The 22,180-nt window shown below is 38.2% G+C and overlaps 2 protein-coding genes across 3 annotated transcripts in view; both read right to left on the reverse strand.

Moving 5' to 3' along the window:
• Positions 1 to 1,874: 1,874 nt before the first annotated feature.
• On the reverse strand, positions 1,875 to 14,827 carry BDH2 (3-hydroxybutyrate dehydrogenase, type 2). Of its 2 annotated transcripts, none has more exons than XM_014941362.1 (10): positions 14,778 to 14,827; positions 12,723 to 12,803; positions 11,140 to 11,218; positions 8,684 to 8,780; positions 8,087 to 8,195; positions 6,856 to 6,916; positions 4,947 to 5,060; positions 4,376 to 4,434; positions 3,572 to 3,664; positions 1,875 to 2,137 (listed from the first exon to the last, which is right to left on the reverse strand). In XM_014941362.1, exons 2-10 carry the CDS (start codon positions 12,792 to 12,794, stop codon positions 2,084 to 2,086), a joined length of 738 nt encoding a protein of 245 aa, XP_014796848.1. In that variant the 5' UTR covers positions 12,795 to 12,803; positions 14,778 to 14,827; the 3' UTR covers positions 1,875 to 2,083. The 2 variants fall into 2 exon arrangements, with proteins under 2 accessions (XP_014796848.1, XP_014796855.1); XM_014941369.1 differs by lacking the exon at positions 14,778 to 14,827 and adding an exon at positions 14,527 to 14,586.
• Positions 14,828 to 17,297: 2,470 nt separating this feature from the next.
• Positions 17,298 to 22,180, reverse strand: part of CENPE (centromere protein E) — a 42,409-nt gene continuing 37,526 nt past the window's right edge. Inside the window, exons 43-48 of the mRNA XM_014940311.1 lie at positions 21,874 to 22,077; positions 21,472 to 21,584; positions 20,854 to 20,951; positions 20,129 to 20,288; positions 19,417 to 19,679; positions 17,298 to 18,463 (exon numbers count right to left, since the gene is read on the reverse strand). Of these exons, the coding sequence (XP_014795797.1) occupies positions 18,369 to 18,463; positions 19,417 to 19,679; positions 20,129 to 20,288; positions 20,854 to 20,951; positions 21,472 to 21,584; positions 21,874 to 22,077 (933 nt within the window). The 3' untranslated portion in view covers positions 17,298 to 18,368. The remainder of the gene's footprint in view (positions 18,464 to 19,416; positions 19,680 to 20,128; positions 20,289 to 20,853; positions 20,952 to 21,471; positions 21,585 to 21,873; positions 22,078 to 22,180) is intronic.

The following is a 22,180-nucleotide window of genomic DNA, read 5'->3' on the forward strand; positions in this document are numbered from 1 at the left end:
ATGACATCAGAATGCTCCAATCATGATTGAAAGTAAAAGTTAAACCCATAATGAGTCTGAAGAAGTCAATATCCACAATACTTTCTCATTTTAAAATTGTAAGTAAATGTAACTTCTACAAAGAAGCAGCCTGATTATAACTAGACGTGTTCTGTTAGCTTTGAAAAATCATCTAATATTGCTGCTCCAACTCATTAAAAAAATCTAAGCAATAATTTTAAAAACATAGCAGTTTTTACAGTAACACAAAACGTTGCACCATTTTTCCTCTGTGCTTTCTGATTACTGATCAATCATACTCAGCAGCATTTGTTCTTTAATTCCTCCCCACCTATATATGCATTTAATATATATGAATATATATGAAATTGCATACAACTTCATTCACAAATTAGATAAATGGACCTGTGTGCACTTTTTTCAAGGTTACCATACTTACAGGCAGTCAGTCCATGTCATTCATGACCAATTTAGCAGTGTGTTAGCAAAACAAATAGTTTTGGAATTCAGGTTATTTATCACCTTAGATCTCTGGGTCAGCACCTATGCTTTTTTCCACAGTATGAGATTTTACGATATAGTTTCCAATTCATAAATCAGAGCTACCATGTGCTATCACAACAAAAAGCAGCTAGCATACAGGTTTGACAATATTTGTCCAATATTAGTACATCCTTTTGAAGAGGAATATATTGGCTCTATCTAGGGTGGTAAAATCCACTCCTCTTCTTGTGTACCAAAAGTCAAGCATATTCCTGAAGATCCACCTGTGTATTTAAGAATTCTTTTCCCACATATACTCCCATTCATGCCTTCCAGAGTGATGTCCTCACACAAGACTTTCAGTATATGGAGGGGGGTGGTGAAGATATAGTAATGATACTTACAAGAACATTTTCAGAGTGATCTATACCATTAATGAAACAGTTCTGACCTCTATTTCTCCCACTAGGACCTCTTTTGTACTAGTTAATGTACTCATTTTCTAACTGACTGTAAAAGTACGTGCGATTCTGTATGCTCTCTACATGTTATCAGCATTAGAGCAGGCTCCTCTCCATTTCTGCTTCATGAAGACAGTGTCTATAATTGTTCTGTGCTTAAACAAAAAAAACCCTCCAAAACTCCATAAAGTAGCCAATGCTACTGCTTCTAATGGTAATCTGTGGCCCTGCCTTTTGTGCTGATCCAGTGTTTCTCCAGATTCTAACAGCCTAATTTGCCCAGGACCTGCAAAAAGGACATTGCAGTTGCACAACCCAGCTGGGCACGCACACTGACTCTTTACTGGACACACAGGAACTTTTATGTCCCATACACCACGTATCTACAGTGTGTTCCACTGTCTTCCACTGCCCACTCTGGACTTGTAAGTGTTGTCAGGCTTGGGACGTGTTCTTTTCAACAATTCAAACTGTTTTTCTACAGTTATTACAGTTCTAAAACATTTTGCTAATGATAGTAGAGAATGGAAAGAACTTAAAGTACATTGCAGAGCAGAATGTGCTTTCAAGTACAGTTTGCAGCTAGTATGTTCTCTAATATAGAAACACTTATTACCGGCAACAAAACGATTCAGACGTTCAAATCTTCAAATTTGCTGTTATTTCTGCTTCCTTCTGTTTAAACTGCACTTAGTTCAGGGCCCATTTGGCTGATTTAATAGTAGTGGCTCCATTTTCTCTAGATAGTCTGTCAATGCTAGTAGGAAATCTAATTGTGAATGTTCAATTTTCAAATACTTTGTAGGATGAGGATAAAGGTAGTACTTAATTTTGTTCACTCAGATTTTGTACCTTAAATAATATTCTTTGCCCTCAGAAATATTAAATATTAAATTGTTTTTCTTTCATGTTTTTCGAGTTACCATGAAATGAAGCCACATGAAGTATGTTTTTATTTAGGGAAAAGTGAATCAGTAAGATCAATCTAGAAAGAGATTACATAGCGGTAAAAATGCACTAAATTTTTTGGAAAGACATCAGGTGAATGACCTAAATCTTTGTGAGCTATCTTAACTGATAAACACAATCCTCACATTTTGCCTTTCATAGTATGAATTTCCATTTGCATGTAGGATCAATCACAAGCTCCATCCTCCATCGATGATCAGTTCATTACCAGTCACATAGGCAGACTGAAATTACATAAGAAGTAACAATCATTTTAATTAGTTTTTCGTGGCTATTAAGTACAAGGAAAACTTTTTTCTTTGTATTCAAACAGCCACTTTCTTTTTATACAGACTTTTTCTTTTACAAAAATAGCTTAATAAATAGAACATACAGTTAGAAACGGAAGCCTTTCTGCTAACTCAGGGGAGTGTAGCAAAGGTTTAATAGAGGCATTAGGGTAAGAATGCATCCTGAGTGAACAAATTCACATAAGCCAGACTTCAGATATCTCACCTGCAGAAATCAAGCCTCACTATGATGTTATTAGCTCTGTTCAGCTGAGCAGAATCTGACCAGGTCAGCCAATGATTATAAGAGGACCTAACTGTAAATTTAGATGCTGCAGAAAGTGAGGATTTTACAAAAATAGCTTAATAAATAGAACATACACTTAGAAACGGAAGCCTTTCTGCTAACTCAGGGGAGTGTAGCAAAGGTTTAATAGAGGCATTAGGATAAGAATGCATCCTGAGTGAACAAATTCACATAAGCCAGACTTCAGATATCTCACCTGCAGAAATCAAGCCTCACTATGATGTTATTAGCTCTGTTCAGCTGAGCAGAATCTGACCAGGTCAGCCAATGATTATAAGAGGACCTAACTGTAAATTTAGATGCTGCAGAAAGTGAGGAATGCAGCCGAGCTGTTGACATTCTTCTCTGTATGCCAGTACTGAAGCATACTGCAATATATTGGAAAACTGCATTTCTACCTACACCTGGTTGAAAACTCTGTAGCCAGAATGGGAAAAAAAATCAGTAGATTTACATAAACATTAAAACTAAGACAAAAACAAGAAACAGGTTACTGATAGATAATATATGCAACCGAGCTGTTGACATTATTCTCGGTATGCCAGTACTGAAGTATACTGGAATATATTGGAAAACTGCATTTCTACCTACACCTGGTTGAAAACTCTGTAGCCAGAATGGGAAAAAAAATCAGTAGATTTACATAAACATTAAAACTAAGACAAAAACAAGAAACAGGTTACTGATAGATAACATTGAGACTGAATTAATTCCATTAAAGAATTATGTTATGTTCAGTAGGACTGCTGGACAAGTCCAGAGGAATCCAGTCCAAATTTAGACTCAGTAAATTTATAGCATCTGAAATAACCTTGCTGCATGCTCATTAGTGTTGGTAGTAATTGCATTGGTCATTAAGAGTTTGGTTTAGAACAACCTCAGTGGTACCAAATACGTGATGCCTTAGCCATCACTGTCAACATTCACAGCGCTTTTTGTATGCTAAAATTCAACTCGGTTTTTATTTTTGTAATAATCCAACTCAGAGAAAAGAGAAGTCCTCCTAAAACAAATTCTCTCTATTGTGATGCAGCAAAGCAGCTGGGATTTTGTTACAGGCAATTTTATCCTTCCATACTTACTTCATCAGAGGCCAAGTACACAAAGAGATGGGCCACTTCTTCAGCAGTAGCCATCCTACCAGTCTTCTGTCTGGCTAGAAAGTCCTTCAATGCCTAGATGTACAAGAGCATTTGGTATATAAAAAAAACCTCCAAACCAGTTATTTTAATCCAATTAGACTGATGTGTAGAAAGCAATACCGGAAACAAGCCATGAGTCATCACTTCCTTTAGTAGGAAGGAGTTTAAATTTATACCAGAAAAAGAAACTGCAAGATCAACAGTGGTATGAATTTCAGGTTGAAAAGTACTAGGAGCCTGGGGTTCTCCTAAATCTCTGCTTCCAGAATAAAGCCAACATAAGTCCTTCTTCCTTTGGCAGTGGATATTCCCAGGCCCTTCAAACAAAGGCTCACAGTTTTCTAGTCAGTATGGTTAAGGATCCCAAATACTTTTGAAGTGCATAGGCCAGAATGCCCTTCCCACCATGGTTTTGCACTAGTTTGTGGTAGCCACATGCCAAAGTCAAAAATGTCTTTTGCACTAGATACTGGAACCACTGGTTGCAAATACCTCCATTAGATGACAGACCCTCTCTATTCGCTGAGCAATAGTACTCTTCTCAGGCATTTTTAAGACTTCTGTCTTGAGTACAAATTGACCAAACTATCAAAAAGAGACACTACTGTTACATTGTCATTGGTACTCTGAAACAGGGGACAATCTTGAATCTGGGTAGAGATGCTGCTTTTCTATTTTTATTTTTTTTTAGAGGGAGTTAAATGTACATACGCACATGATCAAACTAATAAACTGCTTTCTCACCTGTTCTGGGTTAGGCCGGGCTTGGATTCTTTCCTGTAAAGATGGTGTGTCAACAGTTCCTAAGCAAGATTTTAAATTCAATTTTAAAAATCAACTGCATCAACAACCATGACAAAAAAATGCAGTTCTCTGGTTCTGTTTGTATGTCTTAACAGTTATGTTTAACTTCATAATATGATTCAGGAGAAAGGCTGCAGAACTATTAACGTAGCATAGGGCTCTAAATTTCAGTCAAAGGCAAGAGATTAAGATTCAGTACTTTTCAGACGGTTAAACAACAGCTAGCCTGCTGGCTAGCCCTTGCCTGCTTCTAACTTCCAGACTATGGCTTGGAAAATAACATGTATATAATGCGCATGTGCTGGGTTAACAGACAAAACATACAGCTTTACTATAAAAGTAACAGCTTTTCTGTTTTAAATCTCCGAAGTGTTTCAAGCACATCCTGTTCTTTTTGATTGCTGTTAACTTCAGTTGCCATTTGCAAGTCGACTCTTTGTTAATAATACCAAACTAAATTGGGCCTTCTAGCATCTGCTCCTAGTTTATAAAATAATGTAAGAATACTTACCAGGACATATGCAGTTGCATCTGATGCCTTGTTCGATGAAATCAGCAGCCACAGACTTTGTCAGACCAATAACTGCTGCCTTTGAAGTACTATATACACATCTGTTCACAACTCCTAGCAGAAGGTCAGTGTGAAAGGATGGTAGAAACATATTTTTAAAAAAAAAAAGAGAGAGAGAACCCCAAGTTTGTTCAATATGCACCCGCTTCTGGACTCCAGCATTTCCTGTAGCACCTGTAGTCTCTCCATAAGGGTGGGCTACCTGGAATGCTGACTGCCAGAACTCTGCTCAGGCATACACCAGAGCAAAGCGCACGATCTTTCGATAGTATAACTTTGGGGAGTGGTCTATAAAAGTTAACAAAGCAAACAGAGATTCAGGAACAGTAGAGACCCATCTGTTAGTTACCATCAGGTTTCCTGAGGAAGCATAGCTACGGCACTTACGTAACTGTCATTTCTTCATTGTTTCTTTGAAGAACATCTGTAGCAAGATATCACTGGAAGTAATGGCTTTTTAGTTAATACAAACTGGTAAAAAGGATGCTAAAAACATTCAGGACAGATTGATAAGCTCAAAGGCAATGATCTTAGTGTTTCTGCAATTTCCCATCTGTGTCTTTATGTGTATGTACCAGTTGATGTGCTCATTTTTTTCTTTTTAATTGCATCTCTCTGTAGGATCAGCAGTGTCCTCTAATTCAATGTCATGCAACTCTTATTCTGCATTTCCATAATTTTAAAGATTTATATAGTGAACTTTCTAGCAAGCTACTGACCTTTAATACTGGATGCCACAGAAGACATATTTATAATATTTCCAGATTTCTGTTTAAGCATCTGCAAAAGAATACTTATGTCATTCAAATGCAGACTATTTTGTCATCTGCAGGTCCAGCAAAATAGCCCATAATAACCCAAAGAACAGCCCTACATGCAATTGATACGCAGGGTAACAAAGCTTAATTGGCATGAATAGGTGCTTATCTCTTTTTGATCTGTTGACTGAAGTAGTAAAGCAGAATCTAAAATTGTCACTAGGTTCTCCTAAGTCATCTCAGGGGCAAAGACTACGATAGGAAAAGATTTTTCTTCCCAAATAGCCACCTCTGAATTACTGTTCTCTCATCACCACAGTAAGTTACACTACATAGACTTCTGTTCATGCCACCTACAAATGCACTAACACGCTTCTTCATTTCTTTGGAAAAGACTAAAACCTAACTTTCTAGCATCTTTGAATCGCAGTTAAATTTCTTTAAGTTACAACATTTTTAGGCATCTCAAAATGTGATATGCCTGAAGTTGTTATAAAGAACCCTTAAAAACGAAGATCAGCTAAAAAAACCAAACCCAAAACCCTAAACAAAAAGGACTGAAACAACACTGAAAAGAGTAGTCATCAACCAGCCATGGCCACAGCTTCCACTTCTGGCCTTTGCACTTACAGGAATACAAACACTTTATTCAATCCACAAATTTTTGTGGTCCCAAAGCTAGTTACTATGTCAAATGTGAGCGTCCTCAAGCTGTAGTTACCATCAGGTTTCCTGAGGAAGCATAGCTACGGCACTTACGTAACTGTCATTTCTTCATTGTTTCTTTGAAGAACATCTGTAGCAAGATATCACTGGAAGTAATGGCTTTTTAGTTAATACAAACTGGTAAAAAGGATGCTAAAAACATTCAGGACAGATTGATAAGCTCAAAGGCAATGATCTTAGTGTTTCTGCAATTTCCCATCTGTGTCTTTATGTGTATGTACCAGTTGATGTGCTCATTTTTTTCTTTTTAATTGCATCTCTCTGTAGGATCAGCAGTGTCCTCTAATTCAATGTCATGCAACTCTTATTCTGCATTTCCATAATTTTAAAGATTTATATAGTGAACTTTCTAGCAAGCTACTGACCTTTAATACTGGATGCCACAGAAGACATATTTATAATATTTCCAGATTTCTGTTTAAGCATCTGCAAAAGAATACTTATGTCATTCAAATGCAGACTATTTTGTCATCTGCAGGTCCAGCAAAATAGCCCATAATAACCCAAAGAACAGCCCTACATGCAATTGATACGCAGGGTAACAAAGCTTAATTGGCATGAATAGGTGCTTATCTCTTTTTGATCTGTTGACTGAAGTAGTAAAGCAGAATCTAAAATTGTCACTAGGTTCTCCTAAGTCATCTCAGGGGCAAAGACTACGATAGGAAAAGATTTTTCTTCCCAAATAGCCACCTCTGAATCACTGTTCTCTCATCACCACAGTAAGTTACACTACATAGACTTCTGTTCATGCCACCTACAAATGCACTAACACGCTTCTTCATTTCTTTGGAAAAGACTAAAACCTAACTTTCTAGCATCTTTGAATCGCAGTTAAATTTCTTTAAGTTACAACATTTTTAGGCATCTCAAAATGTGATATGCCTGAAGTTGTTATAAAGAACCCTTAAAAACGAAGATCAGCTAAAAAAACCAAACCCAAAACCCTAAACAAAAAGGACTGAAACAACACTGAAAAGAGTAGTCATCAACCAGCCATGGCCACAGCTTCCACTTCTGGCCTTTGCACTTACAGGAATACAAACACTTTATTCAATCCACAAATTTTTGTGGTCCCAAAGCTAGTTACTATGTCAAATGTGAGCGTCCTCAAGCTGCTACACCAACTGGATTGTTGTTCTGATACAACCAGTGTGTTGGTATCAGTGGCACTGAGTTGCTTCACAAGGTAGTTTCCAGATTTGCATAAAATACATATTAATATACATATTTTTTAAACATTTTGTAGCAGTGGTATCGTGCGGCTTTGTGCTATAGTATTATACAGTAGCACTGTATTGCAACAGCTCCCTCGCTGCTCTGCATCTGAAGGATTTTAGTTACAAATTACAGAAGGCAAAACCCCTGAATTAATCTTCTCTTACCACATCCTTTAGACAGCTCGTCTACTTGGAGGATTACACAAGGCAGAGAATGTTTTAGAGTAGGATTGCTATAACCTAAGGTTCCCAAAGCAGCATACTTGCCTTTTTATCATCTCAAACCCCACGCTATCACAGTGGCAACAACTTAGACCTCTCACGCTTTAAATGAAATGCAGCAAAGACTGAAAATCCTGAGGAAACCAAGCCTTGCCTTGGGAAGGAATGTCTTGATCATTAGATACATGCTGCGAACATTGAGGTTCATAGTGAAGTTCCAGTCTTGCTCTTCACACTCCAGAATGGTTCCGTGATGAACAAACCTAGAAGTGAATTATTGTCAGTGATTTACATTTTTATGACTTTTAATGCATATTTTCCATTGCTATTTTGTGATACCTAACCTTGAAAAGGAAGGACAGGTGCTCTTTGGAAGAAAGCAAGCAACAGTATATTTCTTCCTGATGAGGATCAGGGAGACAAGGCAGATCTCACACGTGCAAAGAAATGTTTGGCAATAGGGAAACTGAAAAAAGACAGAGCACTGGCAGAGCATCACCTTCCCTCACTGTTGTGCCAGGAGGGCCAAAGCCATCAGTATAGAGCACCCACAGAAGAGGGAAAACACGTTCCAGAGCCATTCTACCTTGGCCTGGGTAACACAGCTATTCACAAAAAGTTCAGCGTTGATGAAAACACATGAAAATGTCTGTTAAAGATATAAAATTGAAACAAAATGCATTTAAGTAAAAGCAACTACTTTTAGAGGACAGGGAAAACTGGACAAAGAAATAGGATAGAAGCTGGTTACCCTGCAATGTTACAGAGGACATCAATCCTTTCAATCTCCTTGGCCAGATTTTCTATCTCCTCCTTTTTGGTGACATCCAACACCCGTATTTGAATGCCTAGAAAAACACAGTACTCGTTTCAGTGTATTTGGCTAAAGACTGGTGGTTTATTTTTCTGAAGCACTGAGGACTGCTCTTGAATCTGTGATTCAAGTCAGTGCAACAGACTATTTTAAAATTTCAGAAGGGAATTAAAAAAAGATCAACTGATTTGATTGTCATACAGCATCACACAGACAGATGAGCTAACATCATTTACCATAAAAAACATTACTAATAAATGTGAATTCCAAGGTGCTCTCAAACTGAAGAATTTCAGAGCCTGTGTAATCATTACAAAGCTTTCATGGCTGCTATTCTAGAGTAATAATTACTTGAAAATTGTTACACATTGCATATACTCAGCCACATTACATGCCATCTGTCCATGTGTAGTTGAGGATACGAGGAATCAGCTTTATACCATTTAATTAATGAGAAAAAGTGATTTTGCATAAGCCAAAAACTTACATAACTTGCAATGATGTCATAGCCACGATAACAGAAATGAAGAGGAAGTGTAACAAATTGATGGCTTCTATCACAAAGGCTAGTTCAAAAATACGATGCTTAGATTTTTGCAATTATTTGTTTATAATCAAACAAAAGAGGGCTGGAAATGTGTTGCTTTTCACTATAAGTGTCTATGTATTTCAGCCTCTGAGGGCTGTCACTGTCAGTGCTTATAGACACAGTGACATACCTTCAAGACAGCCACTGATAACAAAAAAAACCACCACCACACCACCACAAAAACATAACCTTTCTGTTTTGTTCAGGGAAGTTATCTCTGAAAAATTGAGAAACATAATTACTGCAAAACAGGGTCAGGCTTAACTCTTCTAAACACTTTTCAATAGATTCAGCCCCTCTAGCAGAATTCTAACAGAACTGGCCATTCCCTGGCCAGAAGCAAAAAGAGCAAAGTGAAAGAACTACTCTTCTACTCTATTACTCTGTAATATGATATGATGTAATACAATCTGCATGTTATTTTATCTCATTTTACTTAAGGAGCTTCCAGTAATCTAAGACAATTAGCTCCTCTCACCCATGTAAAGGCTGAAGCCTTATTATGGAACAGTCTTACCTCATGACACACTTTGCCTGCACCCTCACTCCATGCTGTGTGTAAAGACTGAGCTGTGCCCCCTTCCCAAATACATGATTTTTTCCATCCAAAGGATGACTGGAAAAGAGAGAGTCGGGGTGTAGGCGTGTTTGGTTTTTGTGGGGTATTTATGTTTGTTTTTAAATTATTGCTACTTTAAAACCATGAGGACAATTGCAGCAAAACAGGGGCCTACAGAGGTTGTTGAGGAAATTCCATTCTTGGAGATGTTCAGAACTTGACTCAACACAGCCCTGAGCAACCTGCTGTGGGCAGCACCACTTCGAGCAGTGGGCATGACAAAATGGCCTCCAAGGGTCTCATCCAATATACACGACTCTATGAAAGACTGTAAAGCATCTGAGTGATGTGTATGAATATTTCTAAAACACAAGTAATTTTAAGCCAAAAAACCCATTACATTTTACTAACAGAAATACCTGGTTTACACATTACGGGAGAATTTGATTTGAAATGAATAAAAACCTGTTTCTTTTGAAACCAAACTGATGGGTCCGTGAACAGGCTTTATATACCTTAGTTCAATGATAAAGACACTTCTGAAGAGATTTGCGCACAAGGATGCAATTAGACTACAGGCTGGTGATTAACATCAGCGTTGGAATTACCTCTCCTAGATAAAATTCAAAGACTACAATGTGCCGAGCCTTGATGAATTATAGCTTAACTAATCATGTGTCAAAAGGATGGAAATGGCTCTGAGTATATGGAAAATTAGCTCTATCCTTGTGAAAAAAAATTGCACAATTCAAAACACAAAACTTTTCTAAACACCCTCAGAATGAACCTGGAAAGTACTAAAGTTCCTAAAGAAATACGAAGGGATTGCTTGTGGAGCATCAGTGGAGACTGATGTTCACTCTAAAAGCTGTGACAGAAAACATGCTTTTGCATATTTGACTGTCATCCTGTAATAGGAATTCATTAAATCCACTTCCTTCCACCAAATTCAGTTGAAAGCATTTTCAGTCAAAGATATACAAGTCTTATTTTTTATTTCAAGAATGAAATATTCCACGTGCCTGGAATAATACTGTTTGATATGCTGATGTTGCAGTATTTTACATGCTACATCTCTGCTCTTCCACATCACAGAAAGCAATGCCAACATTTAAAGAATTAGTCTGGATATTTTTCATTTTTTCTCCTGGTCTTTTGAAGCGTGCCCTGTCCTCAATTTATATTTCAGCCAGTCTACAACAAAACTTGCAAGAGCTGAACTAATGCCTACTGTAGAACGTTTACCTGGATATGTCTTCAGTTCTTGCAGCTTAGACTCATTGATGTCTGTAGCAATGACTTTGGCTCCTTCTTTGGCAAAAGCCTGAATACAAGGAGAAGTTGTTTATATTTAGATATTCCAGATCTTACCAGAAATAAAATCTTTTCTTTTCGTTTCCTTTTTGGCTTGAAATAGAATTGGGCTGAAGGCAGCCTATCTCTCACTTCTGATGCTGGGCATGTCAGAAAGCAATGGACATCAATTAGCACACATCCTGGGGACAACTAAATAACTGTAGATGATAAGACAGATTTAAGATCTTTTCCTTAAAATAAGGACTGTATGAAAACAGTAACAGCACTAAGACAACTGGTATTATTATTGCCCTTATTAGCTGCATGTGCACTAGCAAGCATGTTACAAACACATTACAAACATGTAGAATTGCCTGTATTATTGAATTGAAATGAAGTTATGGGTTTGACAGGTAAAGGCATGAGTCATAAAAAAAGGAATAGTGGTATAAGCTTTATGCATATCCTCTGCATCCAAATCATTTGATTAGAGCAATATTAAAAGCAGCATGACTTTTCTTTGCTCCTTCCCCAGAGATATTCCTTCATTCCTGATGCTCCCCCCTAAACCTGCTTTCTCTGCACTGTGATTACTGATAAACCAACAGCTGTGCTAACAGAGCAACCTCCACATCAAAAGTATTCTGTCATCTCAGACTGTAGCCCCTAATCTGCAAAATAAGTGTCTCAAGTGCAGCTTAAGAGGACGGTGGCATTAGACATGTCAGCCTTCCACGGCTTGTTGTGTATTTCAACAGTGAAATCATCAGGAGAATTACCTACTCTTTTGACTGAGTGTTTCAAAGTGCCAGGCTCAGCAGTTTTCTGCATTCCTGGCTCTACGCATAAGAAACCAACTCGTCTGGCAAAAATCCTACTTACAGGAGCTTTTCCTGCCTCACTGATTACATTACACTGAGATTGCCCTGCCTGTTTCTCTGTCTGCTGTGGAAGAAGGAAATAGCAGGGGCAGGAGAACAGGTCAAAAGGAATGAAAAGTTAACCAGAAAGTTAATACATATTTTGAATTCTGTTTCAAAGTAATTAAAGGATTTCTCACAGTTGCTTATCGTGAACAACGTTAGAGCTGTGCTGTTAGTATCATGTAGACTTGGTTACATCAATTATTAGCATAGATAAAACACATTGGCTCTACTGTAGAGGTTCTTTGTGGTATCCAGCCTTAGAACAGGAAATATTCCCTCTGTCCTTCTTATCTCCTCCCAGAACAATGAAAGGTACAGACAGTACAACCATATATTGTTAAAAAAGCAGTTGCAGTTGTTCTCAAATCTTGCCTTTATCCTTGCCTGACGTCACTCCTCAGAGCTGAAGACTTTCAGAAATTCAAACAGCACAAAGCATGCATGATAGAGTATAGCAACTATATTCTTCCCTGATTTTTTCAGTGGGTAGTTCTGGCTTCATCTATGGTTTATTAACTCAAGAACTTGTTTGGTGTGGGTGCCCTTGGACGAGCCTGCGATGGAGACCTAGCTTAGGTACAAGACAACAAACATTTCCCAACTTACTATGGCAGCTGCTCGTCCAATCCCCTGCGCTGCTGCAGACAGCAGAATGGTCTTCCCATCAAGCCGACCCATGATGCTGACCTGGGCAGACAGAAGGTGTCACCAGAACCAACATTTTAACAAAAAGATGAGTCAACAACAGTCCCTGGGAATCAGATGCAAATGCATTCCAAAAACTAGACATGGTTCAGAGTAGCCCTGCCATCAAATCATGCCAGAGATTGGCCTGTCTAATTGTGGTGTGACCCCAAGTCATCCAGGTTCTGAGAGGGGCACTGCCTCTTCTTCTAATTTATTTTTTTCATGAGGACTCAAAAAGATCAAAAGGCATTTGAGCTCAAAAAGCCAAGCTTTGTTAGAACAGAAACTGGGCTTTATTGTTCCTTAAACAGATTTAAAAAAACATCAAGATGAAAGAGAAGTACAATAGTTTGTAATCTAGTGTTCCCACTGTCATTGTGTTCTTAGAAAGCAGGTCTGCCTTCTGTTCCTCTCCAACTACAAACTCACCAGCTTCCTGGATTGCAATAAATCCCACACAATATTCTGACCTTGGTGCCTGCTCTGAATTGTCTTCGGAATCTTCTGGGGGGAAGGAAGCTCTGTCCTGTCTCACCCCTCTCTCAGGGATCTGCTGAGCATGCCTGGGGCAAGCAGTGGGGAACCTCTAGGAGGTCCCACCTTCCTCAATGTATAGCAGCCAAAAAGCAAAACACTGCCCTCTTCCCAAGAAGCAAAGTTTTCTGCACTTTTATAACCCACAGAGCAAAATTTGTTTATGTAGCTATGAGCATAAAAAGGTGTCCCAAGAGCCCGAAGTCTTTAAATATAGAAATGAATTCCACATACTGCATACTTCACTGAAGTTAAAGATGCCATCATCTCCCCTAGGTTAGTAGCCAATGCCATCATCTAACTGCTCAAATCCACATTGTGACTCAGATTACTGACTCAAATTTAGTGTCCTACATCTTAAACCAGGTTATTAATTTCTCTGATTATGACCAGAAGTTCTGATTTCTCAGCAACTTCTCCTGACAAAAGTTGCAGCAAAACTAATGTTACAGATTCAAAACCACCCAGACTTCCTATGATTTAACTGAAAAAAAAAAAAAAAAAATCTTTCTCTTCTAATCTAAAAAAGCACTATGTCTTGATTTAAAGTGAGACTGAGTTACAGACCATGTTTCAAGACACTGAAGTGTTTCACTGTAGGTTTTCCCCCCCATAATTGGGACACACATGCACACACACACAAAGACCTGCAGCAAAATTGATGTTGTTACAGATTCAAAACCACCCAGACTTCCTATGATTTAACTGAAAAACAATTTTCTCTCCTAATCTAAAAAAGCACTGCCTCTTGATTTAAAGTGAGACTGAGTTACAGACCATGTTTCAAGACATTTAAGTGTTTCACTGTAGGGTTCCCCCCCCCATAATTGGGACACACATGCACACACAAAGAAACAAAGCACAAAAGAACAGTCTTCTAAGCAAACAGGAACTGAGATACACCTCTCTAATTAGAGGAAAACACAATACCTTAAAATCACTTTTTAATTTGGCTAGTAAAAAGGCGTCCCATGGGATGCCTCTGACAGTCAGAGTCAACTACAAGGTTGTATGAGACTGGGCACGTGTCTTTGCACAACCTTTTTGCATCAACAGGTGAAAAATACCAAGTTCACCAAGCAAAACTAGGTTGCAACATCTCTCTGATGTGCCGAGCTTTTCCAAAATGCAGCTTCTCCAACACAAAATTCTGGGAAAAGTTCTATTAACTGTAACAAGTCCCAAGAACCTCAACAACGAGCTCCAAGTGCTCACTCCAGGCAGAGGAAGCTCATTCTTATTCTTTATCACCACGTACATCTTTTCAGGGGGGAAAAACCCCGATCACTCCAAGTACTTCCCCAAGTCACCTTAACACTTTGGAAGCAAAATGCACTATAAATACATTTTTTTCATCCTAACAACCAGTTTTTTTTAATGGACATTTGCCACACTGATTCCGTGAAGCATTTAATAATAAATATTAATATAGCCACTCACCAAGAGATCTCAAACAGCGTGGGGTGTTTAGTGACCTTTGTACAAAAGGAAGTTTTAGACTGTTTTTGCTGTGTTTGTGGGATTTGTAGTTTCTCTGTGCGAACGTAATTTCCTGTTGAAACATTGAGATGCTGCCATCTAGTGAAACTCAAGATTTTAAAAGTTTGATTTTCTCCTACACATGAAAGAGAAAAAAGGATCACTGGCATTAGATACTCATTCTCCCTAGAGAAATCAAGAAATCAGCAGGATTACCACCACAACAAACATGTTTTTCCCAAGCACTCTCTCTTTAGCAATATAAGCTATCAAATTCCAAACTAGGACAATACTTACATGATGAATTTTGTTATTTTGGGTTTTTTTTCTTAAACTGGCTATTTACCAACTTAACTTTTCTTTCATATCTCATGGTTTAACTTACATTTGTTAAGGCAGAGTTAATATCATCAGACTGGAAAATTCTGGCACAAACTAATTTAGTTATAAGATCACACCAGACCTAAAGCTACCCTGGTAGAATCCTTAAAGAATTTGGAGAGCATCACTTGGGCACATTTTCCTCAGAAAAGCCATTTCTGTGAGTAGACTGGGACACACATATACAAAGCTCATTAAGTTTATCTCGTCTTTCTGTTAAATTATGATAGCTCTCTAAGGCACTGTAAACTAGCTCCCCAGTAAACAAAATCTTTAATGACTAGGTTTTCTAAAAGCATTTATCCTTCTGTCCCCAGTCTTTTGCCACCTGAATTCAGACACAAAACTCTTGCAATAGGTTCCCGTTTTTTAGCTCAATCACCAGAGAAGTCTCCACATCTAGAAATGTTCCAAGCAAGCAATAATTGACAACCTCCCAAATATATATAATATATATAAAAGAGGTAGATCTATATACACCTTGCTCCACCCCTCTTAGAAGAAAAAGGTCAGTTTAATTCATTTCTTAGAACACCAAAAAGGAGAAAATAGGAAAAAAGAAAGCTGGTAGCCAAAGAAAATCTCTTTCATCCACAGTGAGAAACTGAAAACAAACCAACACCAAAGCAGCCCCCAACAAACCAACCCTAAAACAAAACAAAAAGCCCACCACACAAACAGCAGCACTTTGCACTTACCACTGTCAGGAAGTAAATTGCTCCTTCATCCCTTTGGCTGTGGTAGGAGAGGAGCCATTGCAGTGCTGAACTCAGTAATGGTATTTAGAACGCGTGTAGTTTTAGCCAGCAACATCTTTAAAAGCTTCCCCCCAAATATATATTATATAACATGTATAATATATATGAGGTAGAGCTATATACACCTTGTTCCCTCTTTCTTAGAAGAAAAAGGTCAGTTTAATTAATTTATTAGAACACCAAAAAGGACAAAATAGAAAAAAAAAAGCTGGTAGCCAAAGAAAATCTCTTTCATCCACAGTGGGAAACTGAAAACAAACCAACACCAAAGCAGCCCCCAACAAACCAACCCTAAAACAAAACAAAAAGCCCACCACACAAACAGCAGCACTTTGCACTTACCACTGTCAGGAAGTAAATTGCTCCTTCATCCCTTTGGCTGTGGTAGGAGAGGAGCCATTGCAGTGCTGAACTCAGTAATGGTATTTAGAACGCGTGTAGTTTTAGCCAGCAACATCTTTAAAAGCAGCACTTTGCACTTACCACTGCCAGGAAGTACATTGCTCCTTCATCCCTTTGGCTGTGGTAGGAAAGGAGCCATTGCAGTGCTGAACTCAGTAACGGTATTTAGAATGTGTGTAGTTTTAGCCAGCAACATCTTTAAAAGCTTCCCCAAATACATTCCAGGTCAGAGATTTAGAGATAAATGTGATTTCTTAGTAGTTGGCAGAGTTTTCAGCTATTCAAGGTAAAAAGATAGTTGGTTCTTTAATGAACCTAAAGGATGGGTGTCAAGAGGACAGGGCCAGACTCCTGTCAGTGGAGCCCAGCAACAGGACAAGAGGCAATGGGCATAAACTTGGAACTCAGGAAATTCCACCTGAACATGAGGAAAAAACTTTAAGGGTAGAGCACTGGAACAGGCTGCCCAGGGAGGTTGTGGAGTCTCCTTTTCTGGAGATACTCAAAACCAGCCTGGATACATTCCTGTTCTCATGCTCCAGCTGAACCTGCTTTGGCCCAACAGAACGAAGTACCTTCATCAGGTACATCAGGCAACTCTTCCAGTTCCAGCAACTGCTGAGTGCCCAGAAACATGTCAATTTGCTTATCAGTTTGGGTAACCCAAAATGGAGTACTTAAAAGCTCATTTAAGAGCTTTATGTCTGTAAAATAAGGGTGATGCTTTTGATGCAAGTATCTTTGTTAGGTATGACTTTCTCATCTCATGATTAATGGAGTTGATCTCGGGTTTTGAGTGCTAAATTTCTATTTAATTGGCAGCGGAGGCCATGGGTGGGAAGAAAGGGAGGAGGATTCACCTTTTAGACTTCAAACATCTCCTGACAGACAAAGATTCAGTTAGAAAGAAGAATTAAATAAAACAGTGACAGACTTGTGCAACAGTAAACATCTGCACAAAGTAATTATTGCAAAGTTATAGGTAACAGACAAAAACTATAATAAGATTCAAGTCATGAAATCCCTGTAGGAGACAGTCTTTAGACACTGAATAACATAATCAACATCCTTAAATCATAGTGCAAGTGAAGTGACCAGAAAAACTATTTTTAAATACTTAGCACACTAAAGTTTATTGTCAAAACAAACCTTTTTATACAAAACATAGAAAAATAGGTTTCACCATGCAGAGAAGCAGGCTAGTAAAATAGTCAGTCTTGCAGCCCCGATCGTCCAGTCTATTTTCAATTCTCTAGAGTAGCAGAAAAGTGCCTGGTCCATTGCTTACTCTTAAAAAAAAAATTCCAATAGCCTACTTCAGGCAGAAGGTAGAAGTATATTGAAAGATGATACAAAAGACAAAAGTTACTCTTGGCACCATAATTGGCTGAGCTGCAGAAATAGCAAAGGAAATTTAAGAGGAACCCTTGGTTGTGTGCCCTTATAAGCAGAAAATTAGTAACTTCAGTTGCAACGTCCAGAAAGAGAGGTTACAGTTGTGGTGAAAATGCAGTTTTCTATGGACGTAGAGAGAGCATGGTATAAAAACCATATGCTGAGAAACAAGCATAATTCTTTCCAACTCAACAGCACACTGAACATTCAGATATCGACCACCCAGAAGAGGGCTGTTTTAGAAGTGACAGAATAAAAAGTTTAAGATTGAGAAAAGTTTCACAGTAGGTTAGTTTGCGATCCATTCCCGTTTCCATCTTTTTTCTTCAGTACATTGGCTTTTCTTTCTTTGCCATCCAAAAAAAAACCCATGGAAGTGGAACATCATCAGATCAGCAGGTTGCGGGGCAACGTGATTTGCTTTTTCATTGTTGTTCTTGTATTCCAGCTTTTCCAATTGTTGGAAGTAGCAACTCCAAGACAGCAAGCCTTCGCATGCCATTGGAGCTCTTCCCACAATTGGTGGAAGAGGCTGATGTCTTTTTACTTGAAGTGAATTTTGTAAATGCAGGTTCTGGCTGTAGCCACTGCAAAGGCAGCTTACGCAAGAGCATCTTCATTGGGTGATGCAATCAGGGGCTTTATCTTTCTCTGAAGTTCCAAACCAGTGCTTAAGTTGTTCTTTGGGCTCTGCTCCTGCAGGTTGTATATCTATAAGGAAGACAAGAACATTAAAGTAACACTTAGACTTTCCCAGTTAGCCAAGCAGTAGGAATACAGCAATTTAATCTTGATTAGTGTTTTAAATGTCAGCTACCAAAGCTTGCCTCTGAGGAGCTTTGTGTCGTGAGGAAGTCTGTACTATTATCAAGTTGGCCATCACAAGAAACAGCAACGAGTCCTATTCTTCACAAGTCTGCCTTTAATAACTTAAAAACTGGCTACCTCTTCAACATGTCTGCTCAGGCCTTCTGAAAGTTTCTAGAAGCAAGTGTAGAAAACTGGGCTACCTCTTCAACATGTCTGCTGGGGCCTTCTGAAAGTTTCTAGAAGCAAGTGTAATGATGAGGGCAGCAGCATTAATATACCAGTGTAGATCAGTAGAAGACTTCCCCAGAAGTCACCAGGCTAGATATAAGAAGTCCCAAGAAGGGCTGAGGAACAGAAGGTAACCAAAACAGCTAGAGCCAGGCAGACTGGCAGATTCAACATCAAAGACTAAAGTCTACCATGATAAAGTTTAGAAAAAAGTCGACTAGAACTAACTTTGAATAGTTTTGCTAAAAGTCTGTGCTTAACCCATGTAAAGTTAAAAAGCACAACATTTTAAAGCATCAGCTATCTAGTAATGATACTCTGCTAATTCACTTTTTAAAGGCAGTCATTAACACTTCTACTGCAGCAAAGGAAAAAAGTTTGCATCATCTTCAGGGGGTAAAAGACTCATTTAAGTATTTAGGTTCTGTAGAGCATATATAAGCTTCACAGCTGCAGCTGGTCAGCCCTTCAACAGTCAGCTGACTAACTACTCCAGAAAATTGTGTTATTGTGCAAGTTTCGTGTCTGAATATATAAAGTACAGAGCATCTACCCTCAACTCACAGACCACGCCCTGTATTTTGCCTCTTGAAGTCTTTATAGGACAATACCACTGCATTATGTACCTGTTTGCAAATCCAAGCTGGAATTATCAAATAAATTGGTTGGACAAGTCAGTGGCAGAGGCTGTGATATGTTCTGAGCCACAGTTTCCTGAGAAACAGGCTCCTTGGAGGGAGAAGGCATTTGCTCTTTAAGAGAGTATGGCACTGTCTTCCTTGGAGACCTTGGTACTGCATCGCGAGTGATTTCTCTTGAGGATCGTTCTTTCCATTTTAGTGCTCTTTCTTTCCATTTGCTAAGTTCCCCTTTCAGCTGAAGCTCATTACTGAAAAGAAAAAGAACACCCAGAATTTAATTAAGAAGAATTTAAAGTAGTTCCCTCTAATAAGGAAAAATTCCTGACAACAGACAGTCCCTGTATCTTCAGACAACACACCACAGACATGGCAATGCAAGACCATATTTATGTATCTTGCTTTCAGACGCACAATTACTACTACTGTTTTAAATTTAAGCTACAATTCCTCTCAACATACAATTTCAGTATATCTTCCATCATTTAATGAATTCTTATGAGAGAAAGCAATTTCAATTTCAAAAGTCATAGATACATAAAAACAATAAATCACTAGCTTTAAGAGTTTATGAAAAAACTAGCAAATCTAAAATTAATAATAATTACTTCTATAGATCTACCAGAAAGAAACACTAATGACATACATAGTTAAATAGCAACAAATTATTTGACACCTTGCTGATCAGCTTTCTACTCACCTTAGTAGAAGGTCATTTTGTTTCTTCAGGTGCAAGTTCTCTTTCTGTAGCTTCGCTTGTTCAGATTTTAGAACAAGTATTTGTGTGCTCTGCACGATACCACTGCCACCACCACAAGTTAGGGCCATTTGGGGTTGCCGAGGAGCTTCTTTTTCCAGCACTGGTAGAAAACAGTTTTATATGGATGTACGCGTTATTTGGACAGTGGTTTAAACCAAGTCAATATATTTTTTAGCCTATTCCTTCCTATGGTCTTATATGCAAGACCGCACCAGGTTACAAGTGCCATTACAAGAGCTATTCTTTCTTACAAACACACCTCCTGGTATTCACGCTGACAGGGAGATATTAAGTAACTTAAGAGAGACTTCCTTGGGCCATGTAGAGTTGAATAGTTAGTTTCAGGTATGTCATATTCATGATTAGACCTAGCTATTTGTATGCCAAGTCAGCCCAGGGAAAAATAGACACATGAGCTACTACAACTGCAGCTCACCCCACCCACGAGCACAAAGATGGCTGGAGAAATAAACACAAGAACTACTGGGATTCTAATGCAGTATACACACAGCTAACATTTTACTTCCCTTTTCATCTTCTAAAGCATCCAATCCTCCTCATACCCGTTGAGAGAAAAGGCCTGCATCTCAATCTGGATTTTAACCATACAAACTTAAAACAGAATGTTTAGCACAAAAGAGTTCGCATATTTATCTTGAATTTACCAGTAACATCGTGGTCTTGCTGTGCCCTTCTAAGTTCTTCTTTTAGCTTTCTTAACTGTTGTTCTTTGTGTTCTGCGACAGCTTTATAATTAGCAAGTCTATATTGGGCAGGAAGAGAGGAAAAATATAAAGAAATCCTCGGTTTAATAATTATTACAGTTGCGGGGGAGATAGCTTGATTTCCAAATGAGCTACCAAATGCAAACATACCCAAGTTATATAGGTAAAACTACATAAACATGATTTAACTACATAAACATGTCAGTTAGATTTTCAGTGAAGTGCAGAAACCTGAAAGTTGGACTAGAATTATTCTCTCTGTATCCCTTCTTTCCAGTGAACTAGAGCGCGATTGCAATTACTGCTTTCCCCTCATCTTCTTTTGACATAACAGCTGAAGATAGATGGTTGAGAAATTTGGGTGAGTGTATAGGGAAGGAGTTTTGTAATCAACCCGAGATGCATGTGATTTTTATTTTCTCTAGAACCTAGCTGCAATAAAACCTAGGACACCTAAAGCTGAACGCTCACTTCTTATTCTGTGGAAAAAATAAACAGAAAAGTAGAAACTAAGAACTAAGTAACTGAAAATTGTAAGAAGGTCAAACTTGAACTTACTGCGTATCAAAAGATTTGGATTGCTTCATTCTTTCCATATCGTGTTTTACCAATTGTGTTTTGAGATTATCAATTTCTTCTTTGTACAACTCGGCACCTTTATCTAATTTTGCCTGAATATAAAATAAAAAAAAATTAGCACGAAGAAAGGCTTGTTACTTAACAATGACTTTAAGGGTTGCTAGATTTTGCAGGCCAAGATTGGGAGCAGGAGTTATTTTGGAGTAAGAACAATACCAATTAGCACTATGGTATTAGTTGGTATCCTAACTCTAGTACATTACATTTTAACTACTTTTGCTGACTTGTTTGCAGATAAAAGTCTGGGAATTTTGAATTAGTACGCAAATATATTACACAGAAAAACAACTCATGCTTCAGCTTCAAAATTTTTGCTTATACCTGAAGTCTCTGGTTTTCTGCTAAGGAAGTTCCGAGATGCTTCTCTGTTGCATTCAGTTTCTCTTGCAGTTGGCTGAGCTCTTTTGTGTCTGTTTTCATTCTTATCTGTGCTTGTAACTTGTTTATCTTGTCATCTTTCTCTTTGACGTTTTTTCTTACTTCATTTATCACGTTTTCCAGCTCCTGAATTTTTCCTTCCATAGCCTATTGAGATATATCAATCAGTTATAAGCAGCTATACCAGGAGATATAACAGTAACAGTACATGGTCATATTCTTAACAAAAGACAACCAAAAAACCCAAACC

Source organism: Calidris pugnax, unplaced genomic scaffold, assembly GCF_001431845.1.
Source record: "Calidris pugnax isolate Ruff unplaced genomic scaffold, ASM143184v1 scaffold34, whole genome shotgun sequence".
Taxonomy (NCBI): Eukaryota; Metazoa; Chordata; class Aves; order Charadriiformes; family Scolopacidae; genus Calidris; species Calidris pugnax.